This window comes from Manihot esculenta, chromosome 3, assembly GCF_001659605.2.
Source record: "Manihot esculenta cultivar AM560-2 chromosome 3, M.esculenta_v8, whole genome shotgun sequence".
Classification (NCBI taxonomy): domain Eukaryota; kingdom Viridiplantae; phylum Streptophyta; class Magnoliopsida; order Malpighiales; family Euphorbiaceae; genus Manihot; species Manihot esculenta.
In genome coordinates, this window is record NC_035163.2 from 15,497,908 (window position 1) to 15,517,670 (window position 19,763).

Consider the following 19,763-nt stretch of genomic DNA (forward strand, 5'->3'; position numbering starts at 1 on the left):
TAGTCTTAGCCCACCAAATTTTAGAACTGTCGTTCAACGGGAGAAAGTGTGTATCCATGTGATGCACTACGTCGTTTTTAAGCAAATTAAATTTGGGACCACCAATTCTTAGAACTGTCGTTCAATCGAGGAGAGATGTCTAGAGAGAGGGAGTCTCTGTTGTGATCTATTTCACTATTTATTTTTTCCAACTCGCTTGGATTTTGGTTCTCTCTCACATCATTTTTGTTCGCAGTTGCCGTCTCAGGCGTCGACGTCGCCACTCAAACGCCGTAGCCGCCGTGGCTGTTGTAATTAAACCGAGGTAGGCAAGTAGCCTAACTACTCTGTCCATATCGTTGGCGCGGTTCATCGTTAGCGTGGGTGAGGTGAAATTTTTGTTTTTTTCTTAGATGGATGTTGAAGTAAGATTATGATATTTCATCTGCTACAAACTTGCTTTTTATTTTTTTTAATTTGATTTCTGATTAGCTTTTTGTTGCTCTACATTGATAAAATTAGTAAAATTTTATCGAATCATTAATTTTTCTTGTGCACAAAACACAATATCTTTTGCAAAATGTTCAATTCGTTGATATTACTGAACAGTTTTTGCTTTTTCTTTTCCCGAACAAAAATTTACATTTGGCAACGAATTTTCATCTCGAATAAGTATGGATTACCGGCGTTATTTTCAATGGTGGGATACTATTAGAATTAGTAAACCTAGTAATGAGTTAGAATATAATTTAATTTGTGAAGAAACTAGATAATATAATTATATAGTTTTCTTCCTATTTATTCAAAGAAAATTTTATGCACCAGCCACCTCATCTATTTACATTCCTTATTTTCAATAGTAAGATAATTTCATTGCCACTAATTTTTGGTTAAATATCTGTAGCAGATTTTGCATACAGTAACTTTATGACTAGTTTGTGCCAAAGCTCTTTTAATGGAGCGCTTGATCGATGTTACCGTATTTCCCCTTGTTTGGCCAACCCTGGTACTTTTTCTTTCCCCTTGCTCCTCCCTTTTTGACTTTCCATTTGTTCATAATATTTATTTTGTATTATTTTTGTTAATAATGGCTTTCCTTTTTTTAAAAAAATTTAAAATTTCCTTTCTGACTAATTTTACCTTGTTTTTAATTGTAGCTAGGAGATCTTCATTGGGGTTGAAGGTGGCATTGGTGCTACTGCATCTGATATATGTTGGAATTCTCTTTCTTTTCGATAATGATTTGATAGATAAAATAAAGGAAGACCCTTGGTATGTTTTATCTTTTAAGGCAATAATTGTTGCCTTCTCTATCCCAATTTGAAAATTTATCATTAGGTAAGATTGCAAATTTGGGACTAATAATCGAGCCATTATGTGAAGTTGTGTCGTTCAGTTTGAGTGAATGAAAAATAAATTGAATTTACATTCGATGTTTAGTTGTGATCATGAGTTAAGATGTGATATTTTTGGATTGATGAATGAGGGTAGTGTTACACTTGACTGTAAAATGAAGAACTTGCAAGTTGCAACACGTTAGCTGACTAGCCAACTGCATATTGTTATATGATATAAGACCTCAAGAAAATTAAAGGTATTGAGTATTTGCTATTTTAGAATAGCAATTTTAGTTGGGAATTATGTAGGTAAGATCTTGTAAATAAATTAGGTTATTGGAATTGGATAGTATAATTTAAAATGTGCATCAAGCACTCATTTTACTTTAATTAACTTCAGATCCCTCCCTTTGCTCCTTCCCCAAAGCGTCTAACTTAAGGGAAGGAGAAAATACAAACCACTGTTGCTGAAATCCCACAGCTTGAATTTGTTAACATTTTGTAGGGAATATTACTTTCTTACAAGTTAGCAAGACAGTTTGAGATGTTTAAGTATGCTTTTATCACATCAATGTTCTCTCCCAAACACTTGTCTTCCAAAGTATTGAATTTTGTGGAAAAGAAAATAAAAAGAACACATTTATATGAACCTATATTTTACTAGTTATCATATGCGAATAAATAAAGGTAGTGATAATTTGCATAGCGACGAGTCTATCTTATGATTCAAAAAGGTGTTACTTTGTCCTTTTCTCTTTCTTTTTGAAATTTGTTAATATTTTTGCTGTGCCTTTTCATTTTGCACTGTAAATGTGCAATTATAATGTCCCTACAAAAAAATTATCTTTCTAATCTTCTTTGGTTTGATCATTCTCAGGTACATGGCTTTATATTTCTTGTTGTTTGTTGCAACTTTGATTCAATACTTTGTCACATCTGGTTCTTCCCCTGGGTAAATATCAATACAGTTACACTTCTCCTGATGAAATATGCTTTGTGATTATAGCACATAAATTTATGTCGTGATTCTCCTATTTGCCTAATGTTCTTGTTTATTCATTTTCTCTCGTCCCTGTTCCTTATAGCTATGTAATGGATGCAATGAGGGCTCTAAATGAGAAGAATGCAGTATTTGCAAAAGCATCAATGTCCTCAAAGTAAGCACTAATTTGAAACTATATTTTAATATGCCAATTATTAATAAAGATTGATGTACATTAGGTTGATGTTACTAACTATTAATGTTTAAGCAAAGACGATCTGTTTCAAGTAAAGATGGAAACTTGATTATCACTGTGGATGGGAGCCAATCAGGAATAACTCCTGTGGGAGGTAATGTAACATCTTGGATGAAGCTTGTTCTGGACATGTATCCTTCTGGAACATCTGTTAGGTATGTGAAAATCAAAAGAGATTCTTTGTAAACCTCTTGGTCTCATGATGACTATAATTGTCAATCATCACCCATGTCTGTATGGTATTTTGAGGAATTCATGTTTATCGTTGCTAATTACAACTGAGTCGCTTCAATGTAATTAGACTGTTGGTCTTTCATGTGATAAGCTAGAGGGTTAGCATTTTATACTGAATTTTTATTCAATTGATAGTTATCATGCCATTTTGTAATCACATGGGTCAAAAATCCAATATGATAGTTTTAAAAAGTAGATGCCTATTAAGTATATCGTGATGTTTGGTGTACTTGAAAATGATAATTTCTTGGCAATCAACCGTGTTTATTATCTCAAACGTAGAAGCTTACCTGATGCAGAAGAGTGCAACTTTTTTTTTGTTGTGAAAAGGGAAGATAATAAAGCCATTGGGAGTCCGCATAATTATGTGCAGTAAAGATTTTTATTTCATTTATTTTCTTTTGTCTGTGTAGTAGATTGCATATCAATTGCAATATTGGAACCATGAATCACCAATGTTTTTTTTTTGACATTTACATGCAGCTTCTGATACTATATTGTTATTATACTAAAAGCTGTGAGAGTTTGGATTTGCCTTTTCTTTTTTTTAAAGAAATATTGTAGCTAGTCACTATGCAATCTTGTATTAATGAAACTTTATATTCAACAAAGTGATAGTAAATGAATACAAATGGAGATGGTTTATGTTCTAAACTTCTAATGCAAGTAAATTCATTTTCATGTAATTTCTTATGATATTGGGAAAAGTGAAGATATTTAATTTTAATATTTCATTTAGAAATAATATGGATATGTTATTTTGGCTTTTGCAGAACATTGACATGTTCCTATTGCAATGTTGAACAGGTATTGATGTCTTGTCTATGTTTGAACTCGTATGATACATGTGGCAGCATGAATATAAAATTTTTTTGTACCCTCTTAATTGTTCAATTAACAAGCAACATTTTTCCACATCAATCGGAAACAAATTCCCATATATTGTTTATTGTAATATATTGTTCTATTTTGATTTGAGTCACCCACTTATATCATCTCAAAAGTTTTCTAAACTAGTGTTCATTGAAGTCTGATTGCATATGGAATGACAATTGATGGCGTCGATTATCATCGTATAAAAATTCAGCTTTAAAAATTGATCTAAAGCTTAAACGATGGCCATAATTGTCAATCTAAACTTAGACTAAGTCCTACTTTCATTTTATTGCTTGTCTTTATGTCAAATGCCTCACTCAAAATTGACATGTGCACCCACAATGGTAGAAAAATATAGGCACACTGAATAACTAGTTTTTCAGGCAGCATTAATTGCATGAGAAGAATTAGCTCCTTATATTATTGTATTGTTTGCATGCTAAACCTATTTTCTGGCACTTGAGGTAACTTGTGAGTGATGTGGGCGTGTCAATGACGTTCAATCAGTTGAGTGTGCCTCAAAGTACTTGACTATTTACAGACTATTTATAGGCAACAATAGCTTCAAGGAGTAAGCTTCACTTTAGTTGGGTTTAACTAGAAGGCAAAGCAACTTGCAAGAACCTAGGAAACCTTGTGAAGGTCTTCACCAACCTTAGAGGAGGTCAGTGAGTCTCCCAGAACCTTAAAAGTTCCACAGGGGTTTCTTAACCTTAGAGGAGGCGAGGATTCTTGTAACACTTTTGGAAAGTGCAACAAGGGTTAGGGGTGGCAATTCAAGTTGGTGCGTCGTGTTTGTATTTGCATGAATCCGACATGAAGATAAGTGAAGTTTAACATGAACATGGTGATTAATGAATTATATCAAAAATTCTAAATACTAACACGGTTGTTTTTTTAAATGGTTTACATGATATGGCACGATTAATTTAAATCGTATTGGGTTAATACGATACAATATGACTCATAACACAATTTGGCATGAATAAACCCATTTAGCATGATTCTACACATTTAGCACGTTTGAACATGACTCAATATTACTGATTGTACACATTTTGATACAATATAATATTTTTAATATTTATAAAATAATATATTATGTGAACCTTATATATATTGATTTTTAAATGCATAAATTTAATAATATATGAAAATATAATCAAGTTAAAGTGATTTTTCATTATTTAACTAATTAATATTTTAACAAAAATATCTACTTGCGGGTTAGGGGTTCATAAGTCAAAACAAGTTGATGGGTCATTGGTCATATGACATACATAATAAACTGTCATAAATATGCCAAATCGAGTTAGCATATCAATTTGTGACATGACATGATTACTAGTATATCATGAATGGGTTGATACGATTTCGACACAAATAAGACATTTTATTTTTTGTGTCGTTTCGTGTTATATTCACTGGTTGTGTCTAAAATTGTCACCCCTAATGATGGTATTCACGAACCTTGCAAGAGGTTGACACATCTCGTAACACTTTGGAAAGGTGGCGAGGGTTTTCACTGATCTTTGGAAGCTAGAGGATTTATAGCACCTTAGGAAGTATTGTAAGGCTCTTCGCTAGCCTTTTGAGGTTAGGAATGATGTGACCTTTGTTAGTGTTATAGGTTGTAGGAAGTAAATATGTTAATATAGAAAGTAAATATCGATAGATGTATTAGTTGCTTAATCTTAGGGATTGCATGATCATAGTCTTGATTTCCTTTCCTTTCTAGATACAGTCTCTCATGTATAAATATGTTGTAATCTCTATTGTAATGGATATCAAAGAGTACCTTTCTATATGGTATCAGAGCCTCTCCCATAGAAATTTAAAAATTTTTTTGAGACTTAGGGATCTATTTATTTGGGTTACCCATATAGGGTAACATTTGGATCTCACTGGCCACCTAGGAAGGACGTCGGAGCGCTGGCAAAGCTTCCTTGAAGAGCCGACAGGTGTTCGGCCGGCGAGTGAGCCTCAGGCGCCACAACAAAGTTCTGCGGCCGTCACACTAGCTGGCGCGTGGAGGTGCGTCGCCTGTCCGTCGTTGCTCCGGTCACCATCGTCGGAGTCGCGTCGCAGTTCCCTTGTCAGATCTGTGGTTCGTTTGCCATTTGGGTGTTGGGTGGAGGTGTTTTTTGGTATTGTTCACGTTCGGGCACCGTTCACCCCCTGTTCTGTGTTTTTTTGTTGCTATTGCTTTGGGTTGGTTGTTCTCATGGCTGAAGTTAAAACCACCATAGCTGGTGTGATTCATGTGATGACTAAAATCACGGAACACAAATTAAATGAATCTAATATTTTGGATTGAAGTAAGACTATCCTTATTTATTTACGAAGTATCGGAATGGATGATCATCTTACCAATGATCCTGCACCTTCCGCTATCTGCTTCTTCGTCGACAGATCTTGCTCCCACTGATCTTTCACCGTCTGATCTGAATTTGCCCATTGCTATTCGCAAAGGTAAACGTACTTGCACTCATCCTATTTCGTTTTTTGTCTCTTATGGTCAATTATCCTCTTCTTCGCATTGTTTTGCCACTGCTTTAGATTCTATTTCAATCCCCAAAACTGTTATTGAGTTTTTATCCCATCCTGATTGGCGTGCTACAATAGAAGAGGAAATGATGGCGCTAGACGCTAATAGTACTTGGGAGTTGATGTCCTTGCTCTTAGGAAAGCGGGCTATTGGGTGTAAATGGGTATTTGCAGTGAAAGTAAACCCTGATGGATCTATTGTTGCCTCAAGGCCCGTTTCGTGGCTAAAGGTTATGCTCAAACTTATAGAGTTGACTATTCTGATACATTCTCTCCAGTTGCTAAGCTCGCATCTGTTCGACTTTTTATTTTCTTGGGAGCTACACATGATTGGCCTTTGCATCAACTGGATATTAAAAATGCTTTTCTCTATGGTGATCTTCGGGAGGAGGTTTATATTGAGCAACCACTTGGTTTTGTTGCTCAGGGAGAATCAAGCAAGGTTTGTAGACTTTAAAAATCCCTCTATGACTTGAAACAAAGTCCTCGGGCATGGTTTTGGCAAGTTTAGTGAGATGATCCAACAGTTTGGAATGAAGATGAATAAGTGCGATCACTCAATGTTTTATAGAAATTATGATAGTGGAGTAATTTTACTTGTAGTATATGTGGATGATATCGTTACCACAGAAAGTGACGTTGCTGGCATCACATCTTTTTAAAAAATTTCTTAAAACACAGTTTCGTACAAAGGATTTGGGCTCTTTGAAATATTTTTTGGGCATCGAAGTTATGCGGTGTAAGAAAGACATCTTTTTATCTAAAAAAAATATGTTCTTGATTTGTTGGCAGAAACAGGAAAATTGGATTCTAAGCCTTGTAGTGTCCTAATGACTCCTAACCTTCAATGCCATTTGCAGATCTTGAAATGTATAGAAGATTAGTTGGCAAGTTGAATTATTTGATGGTGATTCGTCCTGATATTGCATATTCAGTGAGTGATAAGTCAGTTTATGTCCTCTCCTACTGTTGCTCAATGGGATGCTCTGGGACAGATTCTTTGCCACTTGAAAGGGGCTCCAGGATGAGGCCTCTTCTATGGTAACCATGGACACTCAAATATTGAATGCTTTTCTGATGCTGATTGGGCAGGCTCGAAGGTTGATAGGATGTCAACTACTGGATATTGTGTTTTTGTGGGAGGTAATCTGGTCTCATGGAAAAGTAAGAAGCAAAATGTGGTCTCGTTCTAGTGCCAAATCTGAATATCGAGCCATGGTACAAGCCGTATGTGAAGTCTTGTGGGTGCGTCAACTGTTGGAAGAGGTTGGGTTCACAAATTCGGTGCCTGCTAAGTTGTAGTGTGATAATGAGCAGCTATTCACATTGCCTCCAATCCAGTATTTCATGAGAGGACTAAACACATTAAGATTGATTGTCATTTTGTTCGTGAGAAGATCCAACAAAAGATAATCTCAACAGGACATATTCGAACTGGAAAACAACTAGGATATGTCTTCACTAAAGCTCTAAATGGGACTCGAGTTGATTATATATGTAACAAGTTGGACATGATTAACATCTATGCTCCAACTTGAGGGGGACTGTTATAGGTTATAGGAAGTAAATATGTTAATATAGAAAGTAAAAATTGATAGATGAATTAGTTGCTTAATCTTAGAGATTGCATGATCATAGTCTTGATTTCCTTTCCTTTCTAGATACAGTCTCTCATGAATAAATATGTTATAATCTCTATTGGAATAGATATCAAAGATTATGTTTCTACAGTTTTGCTTTGATTCCAATTTGATAGTCTTAATATGATACCATAATGGTGGAACAAGGTGGGCCTACACACTCACATGTTCACATACATATACCATATTTAGTAAGATTCACGTAACTTACTATTACTAAATACACAACTAAGAGATTTAATATTTCAATTTATCCTTCCTGCACATTTTCTTAAATTAAAATGTCCTTCATTCACGTGATTCAATTACTGATGATTCTTGTTTACTTAACTCTATGCAACCTCATATCTCTAAGTCTTATTTGTTAATTGATGTTGCTGCAAAAATATGAAAGGCCTTGTCCTTGACTTATTCCAAGATTGGGAATAATGTCCAAATTTATGATATTCAGAATAAGATCCATGGTACTAAGTAAGGAGAAATGACTATCTCCCAATTTTATTCTGAATCATGTGGCTTATGGCAGAAACTTAATTACTATCAGGATTTCCAGGTAGATTGCACTAGAGATGCAGTCAAGTTTCAGACAATGATTGAAAAGTAGCGGGTCTATGATTTTCTTGCAAGGTTGAATAATGAATATGATCCGATTCGGGTCCAAGTGTTGGAAAGAAATCCTTTTCCTTCTCTAGAAGAGGCCCACGCCCATGTTCAATAAGAGGAAAGTCGTCGACATGCTATGCTCTATACTGCACCAGTTGAAAGGGCTAGGTTAGCTACTAGTTTGAATACACCACAGCCTCCTAATTCTGAGAAAGATCATCTGCATTGTGACTATTGTGGGAAATCGAGACATACCAAGGAGACTTGTTGAAAGTTACATGGTCGTCCCACTAGAGGCTATGGGGGGAAATGAAGTACCTCCAGAACTCAAGCTAATTTAGCAGAAATTGTGGAAGAGCACTTTAAGGAGATAACAGCAGTTGAGTTCCTTTCCCCTAATGAAATTCAGAGTCTTAAGCGCCTCATGTCTCATATTGACACCTCTTCATCTTCCGGTACCACATCTAACTTTGTAAAGTTAGGTAATGCTTCCTCTCTTGATAATATTCCATGGATTATTGACTCTGGTGCAAATAGACACATGACAGGTTTTTCTAAAAGCTTTCTCAATTATTTTCCTTCTCTAATCAAAGATAGTATCAGAATTGTTGATGGCTCTTTTACTTCCATATCCAGAACAAGTTCTGTTATTTGTGCACTCAATATTAAATTATCATTTGTCCTTCATGTTCTCCGCTTTTCTGTCAACCTTTTATCTGTCAGTGCTATCACCAATGCTCTTAACTGTAAAATTGAATTTTTTTTTCCTGATTATTATATTATTCAAGATCTTCTCACAAGGAAGAGGATTGGCAATGGTAGGCTGTATGATGACTTATACATGTTGAAAGGTGATCCAGGTTCTTTGATATCTCAAGCCTGTTTTGGAGAAAATAAATATGTCAATCAGGAAATAATACAGTGATATAGATGGTTAGGGCATTCATCATTTTTTGTCTTAGAAAAATTTTATCCTAGTTTGTTTGATAGAATTCAGTTTGGTTCTTTATTTTGTGATGCTTGTGAGTATGCTGAGTACACTAGAACCTCCTATTCTTTGAGTCATAATAAAAGCCAAATTCCTTTTGTGGCTATTCATTCTGATATTTGGGGGTCTACTCAAACTATCTTCTTATCTGGTAGTCGATGGTTTGTCACTTTTATTGATTGTTGCACTCGAATGACTTGGGTCTATTTGATTAAAGCTAAAACTGATGTCTTTTTTTGTTTTCAATCCTTTCATAAGATGATTTGTACTCAATTTGATACTAAGGTGAAGATTTTGCGAATTGACAATGGAAGAAAATACATGGAGAGTATTTTTTCTGTTTATTTGGAGAATAATGGGATAGTACACCAGACAAGTTGTCCTTATACTAGTGTCCAAAATGGCGTTGCTGAAAGAAAAAATAGGCATCTATTAGAGGTAGTTCGATCTCTTGTGTACACCATGAACCTACCCAAAGCATATTGAGGAGATGCAATCCTTGTATCTGCTTATCAATAGAATGTCTCTCAAGACCCTTGACTTTATGAGTCCTTTGGAGGTTCTACAAGGAAAGAATTCATACATTGTTCTACCAAAACTATTTGGGTGTGTGTGCTTTGTCTATACTAGGACAGCGGGAAAGTTGGACCCCAAAGCCTTTAAATGTGTGTTTGTTGGGTATTCTCCGAGACAGAAGGGATACAAGTATTATCACCCTCTATCTAGGAAGTACTTTGTCAATATGGATGTTCCCTTCCGAGAAACTGAACCTTATTTCATTACCACCTACTCACCTCTTTAGGGGGAGAATAATGAGAAAGAAAATGTGATTCTGAATGATATGATTCTGCTAGAGAGTTTGAGTTCTAGTAGACAGGGGGAGATGTCCGATCACGGGGAGAGAATTGGATGTTTGGACAAGTCAAATTTGAGAAGGTATTTGAGGAGAGACAAGGCAGAAAAAACCATTATGCAATCTATTCAGAGTCGAGAATCTTTTTCTGGTGAGTTATCCACAACTCTTGAATGCTCCAATGACTTAGATAAATCTATTGCACAAAGAAAAGGGATAAGATCGTGTACTAAACACCCTATTACTAACTTTATGAATCCTTATATTTCTCCTATAGAGCTTGTGCCTTGTCTATTTACTCTGTATCTATTCCACAAGATTGGAAGAAAGCTCTTGCAGATCCTAAATGGAAGGGAGCAATAATTGAAGAGATGAAAATATTGGCTAAAAATGAGAACTAAGAGCTTGTCACCCTCCCACCTGGGAAGAAACTCGTTGGCTGTAAGTGGGCGTTCATAGTGAAACACAAAGCTAATGGTACAATTGAATGGTAAGGCCAGATTGGTTGCTAAAAGATTCATCTAAACCTATGGAGTGGATTATCAAGAGACATTTGCTCCAGCTGTAAAAATGAACTCAATCAGAGTCCTATTATCTTGCACAATCAACTTGGTCTGGGACTTATAACAATTTGATGTAGAATGTTTTCGTCCACGGAGATTTACAAGAAGAAGTGTTCATGGAAATCCCTCCTGGGTTCGCTGATGAGAAGGCACAAGGAAGGGTGTGCAAGTTAAAAAATGCTTTATCTGGGTTAAAACAACCTCCCAGATCTTGGTTTGATAGGTTTAGTAGAGTCATGATGTCCTTTGATTGCTAACTGAGTAATGTTGATCACACTCTGTTTATCAAACATCACAAGGGTAAGATCATTCCTCTTATTGTGTATATTGATGATATAGTGGTGACAGGTGATGACAAAGAGAAAATGGCTCAACTAAAAAGATTGTTGGTTCAAGAATTTGAAATCAAAGATCTAGGAAAACTGTAATATTTTCTAGGTATTGAAGTGGCTAGATTTGAAAAAGAAATCTTAATCTCCCAAAGAAATTACATTCTGGATCTTTTGGAAGAAACTGGTATATTGGAGTGTAAACCAGCAGAATCTCCCATTGAAAATAATCACAAGATGGAAGCAGGAGCTGGTGAGTCTATGGAGATCGGAAGATACCAGAGATTGGTAGGGAGATTGATTTATTTCTCATACCATCTGAACTATCATTGAGATTGATCGGCTCTTCGTTAAAGAAAAATTAATTTTTCATGTGAAAATAAACTGTTAATTTTTTACACTTTTCATTCAATGTTAATTTTTTACATTGAGATTGATTATTTCACTTTTCATTCAATGTTAATTTTTCTCATACCATCTGAACTAAACTCAAGATACCATCTGTTAATTTTTCTTTAACGAAGTGCCGATCAATCTCAATGTTAGTTCATGTGACTTCTACCGGCAACTTACAGATGTGTTTATTAAAGGGTTCAACAATAAGATCTATTATAATTTGATTTGTAAGTTGGGCATGTGCGATATCTATGCACCAACTTGAGAGGGAGTGTTGACTTATTCGTTGATTGCAGGGATATGATTAGAATCTTTAATTATCTCTGTAATTATTATTTGATTATTTGCTTTCCGTTTAACTATAATTCTTTGTGTATAAATAGTCATGTAAATCAATTGTAAAGATAAAAAGTGAAATTCAAGAATACTCTAAATTTCCCTAAAATTCTTCACTAACATTTGCCAAACAATTAGGAAGAGTAAAGAGAGAATGAGAAAAAAGGGAAGATAGTGGGTTATGAAATTGATGATGAAAAGAAGAAAAAGAAAGCAGAAGTTTTGAAAGAAAATACTTGATTATTCCCCTCAAGCCAATTGGAGTATATATATACCACTTACAAGAGTACAAGGTAAGAAATTAAATTAATTATCTAATTATAGTCTAATCATATTCCAATCATATCACATAATCATATCCCTAATTATCACTACAAATCTACGCTATTTACGGAAAGAATCTCAACAGGTTAAATTAAAAAGTTGTAATAAATAGCTGTAATATTCAAAAGTCACAATGTGAAAGTAACTTCCTAACTCTTAATACCTCCATGCATGCACGCGCGCACACACAGAGAGAGAGAGGGGGGGGGATGGGGGCGAGGGAAAGATTGTTGGGTGAGAGAAAATAATTTCCTTCAGGTTTACTACCAATCCACTGTGATTTTGGGGGATTACTGGAATGAAAGTAGAAGATGCAGATGCATGCATGACAGTTTGGTTTGTTTAGTTTTGTTTACTGTAGGTATGTGTTATCCTTTTGTTTTAATCATAATTTAGATTGCTTGGGAAGGGATAGTGGCTCTTTTCAAGTAAGATTGAAGTTAGTATTGAATTTTGAACTTGTAGGGAAGAATGCAAGAACTAATTTGTTTGCTTGATTCAATTCCAATTCATTAGATTGAATCTTGATTTGCATTATTTGGCCTGTGGATTCATATTGCCAGAGTGGGGAATCAACTCAAATAACTAAAAATAATACAAGTCAAATAGAGAATGTGTGATGCTAACAGTTTTGTTAACTGCACTGCAAACCCACTGCATAATATGTTTTCCTTCTGCTATTCTGCTGCCTATCTACTGTTGGTTATAATTCTAGCTTTCTAATAAACCCAAAAGTTGGCATAAGAAACGAGCTTTGTGGGCTTGTGCTATGTTAAAGAATTAGCAAGTGAAAGTAAAGTAGCTGATTATCCAAACATGCCTTTTGACTGCTGCTTTGATGTTTTTTATTTTATATTTATGGCTTTTGATATTTCAGCCTCCACGAGCAAAGCATTGCCATGATTGTGACAAATGTGTTCTTCAATTTGATCATCATTGTGTTTGGCTTGGAACTTGCATCGGCCAGGGAAACCATTGTCGGTTTTGGTGAGTTAGTGTCTTGATATCCTCAATGGACCATGGTTTACACAGAATGGTAGCTTCTTTAGATTCATATTCATCTAGACTCTAATCTCATTTACCCAAAAATTATTTTCCATTTGCTGATCTAGATTCAAGTGTTTATCCATTCAGCTCAATTTGCAAATGGTGATGTCCAAGATTAATTGTTGTAGTAGATACTCTTGCCTGTAGGCATTATATAAGTCCATAGTTTGACTCGCCTGTCTTAGAGGGGATCTATTTGCAAGTATTGTGCTTCCTTTATCCATTTCTAGTAATAGGAAACTTAAATAAGTAATTTTTTTATTTAAAAAGTAATTTTTTATTTTTCCATATTAGGTTGTAACTTGTAATACTTTCATTATATACAAGGTTGTAATGTTTTCAACTACATTAGGTTATTGGTTGTGAAAACCTGCACTCCTATATCAGTTAGGTTTTTGGCTGTCTGTCACAGTGTCACCTCTAGAGTCTAGATAGATTGTTGTGCGGATGATGTCTCTAGTTAGTAGCTATATAACAAACCACCTTTTCAAATTACACCTCCAGCTATACTGCTGCACAAACTACTTTGGAGTTTGGTCCCTTGCACAACCGCCTTATTTTGCAATTGACTGCCCCTTGAAAAACATGCTCCATTTTCTCCTCCTAAGCTTCATTATAGGGTCTAAATTTTTTTACTAATTTTAATGGTGGATTGGACTTGGAAAATTTGCATGCTTATTGATTGGTTGAGTCAAATGGAGAGTATTTTTCAATATTGGAAAATAGAGGTAACAAAGTCTTGCACACCAATGCTGAATTTGTAGATAGCTGCAATTATACATTATGGTGGAAAAGTTAACCCTGATTCATTGTGGAAGGAAGTATACTTTAGTGTTCTTATTGAAGTGCAAGAATATGTGAATTTGATTTTGATGTTTATGTTCTCACTCAGTTCGACAGCCTGACCAATTAATGAACTTTATCAATTAAATATGTATGCTTTTGCCATAAACTTATTATATACTTTTGATGTTTTTCCTATTAGTGACATGTGATTTCAACCTTAGGTGGTATATTTGTGGAGAAACAGCATTGTGCATATGGACTGGCATACTCTGTGTTGCATATTTGAAGTCTAACATCACAAAGGCTTGGTATGATATCCTTTTCATGTCTTTCCTTAATGTCTTTCTGAATTTTAATGTTTTATACTGTCTTCATTGGTACCAAATACGACGGGAGTGATATGGAGAGGGGAGGTGGGATCGGACAAACTTAAGTGAAACTAAACATTATTGGTGCCAGTGTTGTTATGATGTGTTGACTTATTTGTTGATTCTAGTTGATTCAAGGGATATTATTTGATTTGATTAAGATCTGTAATTATCTCTGTAATTATTATTTACTTTCTGTTTAGATATAATTCTTTGTGTATAAATAGTCATGTAAACCAATTGTAAAAATTAAGAGTAAAATACAAGAATACTCTAAACTTTCCCAAAATTCTTCATGATGATATTTTCAGTTGGGTCAACTTTTAATTTTTGTGAAATTTACACTGGATTGAATCCTAAACTGAAGTTATCATTGGCAGGTGGAAGGGTGCAATCATGATACTGTTATTGGTTATTTTATCAATTTCCTTGATCTTTCTTCTCCTCCTCTTGCTTTTCCATAGGTATGTATTGTTTTTACAAATTTGATAATTATGTTATTTATGTCACATGGTCATGGATTAATTATGGACTAATGGAGAGGTCTATGTGATAATCATTGATTATGGGATGATGATTTGGGGGAAGTGGCCTGGTGAACTGAGGTTGGGGCTTTTCAATGGAAATCTAGATACCTTTATTGGTTGTTGATGGTACTTATATTTATAAAACTTACCCGTCCATTATTTTGCCACTTTGACAACAGCTCTCTCATGTTGGATCCTTTTGGCTTGATTTTCAATGATCTCCCTCTCAGCAGCATTTTCTTTGCACTAGACTCTCTTATCAATTTGCTTTGTCATTATGTCACCTACCTTGTAGCTTCCTCTTAACAATATTTGCCAACATCCCCAAGTTCTCAATAGAACCTCCCTGTTCACTATTTGTTGTTGGAAGGAGTTTTACCTTCCTTTTCATCTTTCCTCATCATTGACTACACTCTTACTCATACATGATATTAGATCTCTTCTCGTGTTTATTACTAAGAGGTTTTAATTAGTATTGCCTGCTCCTCTCATGCCTCTCGAACTCGTTATCTCTTGTTGGGGGTTACCTGTAAACACAACTGACGCTTGTCTTCACTTGACAGGCAAGTGGCCCAATCATGTTGTCTTTCACAAGGTCTTTTGGTTATTAAGATATAGAAAAAATTTATCATAGATAAGCTGAGTAATATGTTATATCATATTAGATTATATTATGTAAAATTTTCTTATGAAACTTTATCAAGAAAAAGCTCATTATCTGCTTTCTTGAGCATAAAAGCTTACGTTTTTTATGCAGCTACCTTATTTTGACAAATCAGACTACCTATGAACTTGTAAGACGGAGACGAATTCCATATCTAAGGTTTGTCATACTGTCGTGCTTTTCTATGACTTCATATCAACATATTGTTTTACCCATTTACCAGCTTGTTTAAAGATTAAAAAACATACAATTAATTATTGGATGCACATTCTCTCTTATATGTTCTTTCAAACCTTCACTTGAATTTATGGACGATGTGCTAACGGTATTTTTGGTATTTGATTAATACTGCCAAGCGTGGTTTCGTAGTCGCTAAAATGAAATTGCAGCACTAAAGAACTAAATAATTTACCGTATAATTTACCGTTAGTACCAATAAGTTTAGCTTAACTAAAGTAGTTTAAGGCTGTGAAATCCCGAATTTGGGTCTCAGACACTCAGCCAAAGCCAATTGTAATAATAATAATATTATTATTATTTTTTCCATCATTAATTTATTTGTGGAATTAATAGTTCTGCTGATTTGCAGGGGAATACCTGAGCGGGTGTATCCATTCAGTAAAGGAGTATGCAGAAATCTATATGAGTTCTGCTGTGCTCGAAGCGACATATACAAACTGGAAAGGTTACCGACAGCCGTAGAACTTGAAGAAAAGTCAAGACCATATACATGCTTAGATTTTTTCACATGCCGGTGTTGCTGAGACTGCTCACAGGTTTTTTCATGCTAAAAGTTATTGTGAGCTCCATGCGCACGTTGTTGTACATCCATTTGCTTAGATGCCTTTTTCTGCCTCTATGAATTCTTTTTTTAACATTTGAGAATTCATGTTGATACTAACGAGGTTGAAATATAGTTCAATCGGATCTTTGTATTTGTGCATTTCTCCAGTTTAAAAGTATTTTGACTGTTGCAGTTCCTTTGGTGTAAATTGACCTTGAGTTTTTTTTTTGGTCGAAGGCTGTAAAATATTGATAACAGGCTTTAAGCCTAAAGAAAACACCCAGGCCAACATAAACATTCAGGCCCAAAAACAAGACATACAAAGCAGAGAGCCTAAAAGCCCAAGCCCCAATCCGAAACTCAAAACTCTAGCTTGCCAGATCGCAGAAGACGCCTTAGGTTTGGCACTGCGGCTTGGGAAATACCTCAGGGCTGGAAGGTCACCGGAGAGCGAAAAAAACACTAGAAGCATCGGACCTACAAGCACTCAAGCAACAACCAAACTAAAATCGGCTGCTTAAAGCCACAAAGATCTTTGGCCAAACGTTGCTTGAGGAAGATGCGAAGGAGAGCTTGCTGGCAAACACTTTTGCCTAAGATCGGTCGCTTATACAGAAAAGGCAACAAAGAACCCCAAGGTCCTCCATATTCGAGCTACAAGGCTATCTTTCCACAGCCAAGATAGATCCGTTACATATTGGAGCTCAACAGGCGGTAAGGGTGGACAAACTCTGGTGCATGCAGTCACAAGAATTCTAAAAACCCACATACAAAACAACAAACCACAAACCCAAAAGAAGAATAAAGGAAAACTAACCTAAAAATAGATCAAAATAAAACCTCTTTTCTCTTAGATCTATGCTAAAGAAACAAAATAGATAAAAAAAAAGAAAAAAAAGAAAAACCACCTGGATTTAGGGGAGGAGAACTCACGCTCCGGACAATTAAGAAGAGTAAGGCTCTTCTCTACTTTCGGGCCGAAAGGAATTGCTAAATGGCAAATTAGGAAGACTTACTCCCAGAAACTAACCACACAAAAGGGTGTTAAGAGATTCTCTCTAGCAAAAAACTAGAGAGAGAGAGTGATGGGGCCAATAAAAGTTAGAGAAAATTATATTACTCAGGTTTTTTTTGTTTTGAGAAAATTATTTTTCATATTTTGGTGTTTGAAATATTTAGAAAAATTAATAAATAAAAAATATTTTATTGATCAAAAGAAAATTAAAGTTTTTTTTAAATTGATTGTGTTTCCAAAGTAATTTCCGTCAACTCAAAGAGTTGACATATATGAAAATTACAAATCGTTAAGCGTACAGTTTCTAACGATATTCATACAGAATAGTCCTTGAAAAACCTTAGAATAATTTTAAAGGTTGAGAAGGAAAAAAGATTTTGAGCACCATGTGTCTATTTTTTTCTACAAATTTTGGAGGCTCACTAAAATTTTATCTCAGAGAGACCACAAACTCTATAAAATACATTTTATACTAAAATTCTAGTGTTTTAATATAATAATGTTTATTTATTTAACTAATTAAATAAATAAAGTATTACTATGATCCGAAACTTTAATAAATAAACCATATAAGTCTTAGACAATTTTAATTAAATCCCTACTTAATTAATTAGGTCAAAATTATAATCCTTTTAAATTACAATTTTATTCTAATATCATAAAACTTATACGCAATCAAATCCTATTTGATTTAACTTTTCATTTTATTTTCTCATACTATTTTTTGTGTGTGTAACCCATTAGGTTTCAAATATGTTAATAATAAATATAATTAACTAATTAATTAATTGAAGATCAAGAACGTTGTCTAGCAACGTGTCAAGACTTTTTTGAATGTCAAAAATGATTTGACTTAACCTTTTAGTGCATAGTTTCTCGGTATAATTAATATTCATTCATTATAAATCTACCGATTTAACATTTAATACATAAGCATGTCTGCTATGTTAAATCACATTCATTTATTAGCCATTAGCCTTTTGAATAAAATTTCAAATTTAATTTGCTAATTTCGTTCCACCTTACGTAAAAATTTCATGATTAATGCTAGCAGAGAACAAATGTGACATTTTTTAAGAAATCTAGGGTGATAAATTCTATTTCAATCACATAAATACCTTTATATAGTTTCTATTATATTCAATTCTTTCATATTTATTACTCATGAACCAAATAATGTGTAAGATGAATCAAAACATAGAAGTCTCTATATAAAATGATTTATTGATTTCAAGTCAAATGATCACTTACACAATCATCACTTGAGTAATCTATAGACACACGTTACTCTTCATATAGATTTCTTCATGCAGGTCAATTCAGTATACTTATTTATAAAATAAGCACTTATATATTAGTTATAGATATCTCACAAATCTCAATTTATGAGATCAATTATTTTCTCTAAAATGAAAGAACAAATATGTACCAGTCTCAACAGCTCTATTCGTTATCCAATAATGATAAGAATATTAACTAAGAACTGATAAGGTTAAGCTAACTGTTTCTGTTATACTTTATAATTTTTTGTATTTATGTTTATCACTTGTAACAAAGACAGCTGTAACTTATACTCTATATATAGTTAATACAATACAGAAAACAAACTCAATTTTTTGAGTTTTCCATATACAGTAGACTTCTATATGGTATCAGAGCTTCTGTGCTAAAGTGATCGTTATTCTCTCTTGTTCTTTTTCTCATCTCTTTTTCTGCTTTCAATGGCTGATCTCACCTCAAAATCTCCTGCTTCTGCCTCTTCTGTCTCTTCTGTCTCCTCTGTTTCTTCTCCTATACAGTCTTCAGTTCAGATCCCTAATATCTCTCAGTTTATTACCGTGAAACTTACCTCCTCCAATTATCTTTTATGGGAAGCCCAGATTATGCCGCTTCTTTACGGATATAAGCTGGCATCACATGTTGATGGATCAATTTCACCGCCACCCAATCAATTGGCAGATGGTGGATTGAATCCCGAATATTCTGATTGGTTCTCCAGAGACCAAATTGTGAAGAGCTGGATTAATAGCTTTGTATCTGAAAATATTCTAACTCAGATTATTCGTTGTTCTAGTGCAAAGGAAGCATGGGATAAACTCTATACGATTTATTCCAAAGGAGCTAAGACCAAAATTCAGCAGTTAAGGAAGGAATTGAAACAATTAGCTTAACCTTATCAAGAACATTTAGAGAAATTGCTTAAATGTAATAGGAATCTCACAATTATAAGTAAATTACAATTTTCTTTGTATAGTAATTTAGTCTCATGGACTTTACTTTTACATTAAAGATAAATAAACGCCTTTATTAAAATGTAATAAACACTTAA

The 19,763-nt window shown here is 34.3% G+C and overlaps 1 protein-coding gene and 1 long non-coding RNA gene across 7 annotated transcripts; one reads left to right on the top strand and one right to left on the bottom strand.

Moving 5' to 3' along the window:
- Nucleotides 1-16,578, top strand: LOC110611319 (protein S-acyltransferase 10). Of its 6 annotated transcripts, none has more exons than XM_021751565.2 (12): nt 4-368; nt 887-985; nt 1,137-1,251; nt 2,194-2,268; nt 2,402-2,473; nt 2,572-2,709; nt 3,562-3,595; nt 13,121-13,230; nt 14,298-14,384; nt 14,825-14,908; nt 15,729-15,794; nt 16,225-16,578. In XM_021751565.2, exons 2-12 carry the CDS (start codon nt 907-909, stop codon nt 16,397-16,399), a joined length of 1,035 nt encoding a protein of 344 aa, XP_021607257.1. In that variant the 5' UTR covers nt 4-368; nt 887-906; the 3' UTR covers nt 16,400-16,578. The 6 variants fall into 6 exon arrangements, with proteins under 6 accessions (XP_043810561.1, XP_021607257.1, XP_021607258.1 ...); XM_021751566.2 differs by having other exon boundaries at nt 4-363; nt 884-985; XM_021751568.2 differs by having other exon boundaries at nt 4-304; nt 884-985.
- Nucleotides 16,550-17,483, bottom strand: LOC110611320. Its single transcript, XR_002487345.2, has 2 exons — nt 17,328-17,483; nt 16,550-17,150 (listed from the first exon to the last, which is right to left on the bottom strand). It is a non-coding gene; the product is annotated as an uncharacterized LOC110611320 (long non-coding RNA).
- Nucleotides 17,484-19,763: the final 2,280 nt, after the last annotated feature.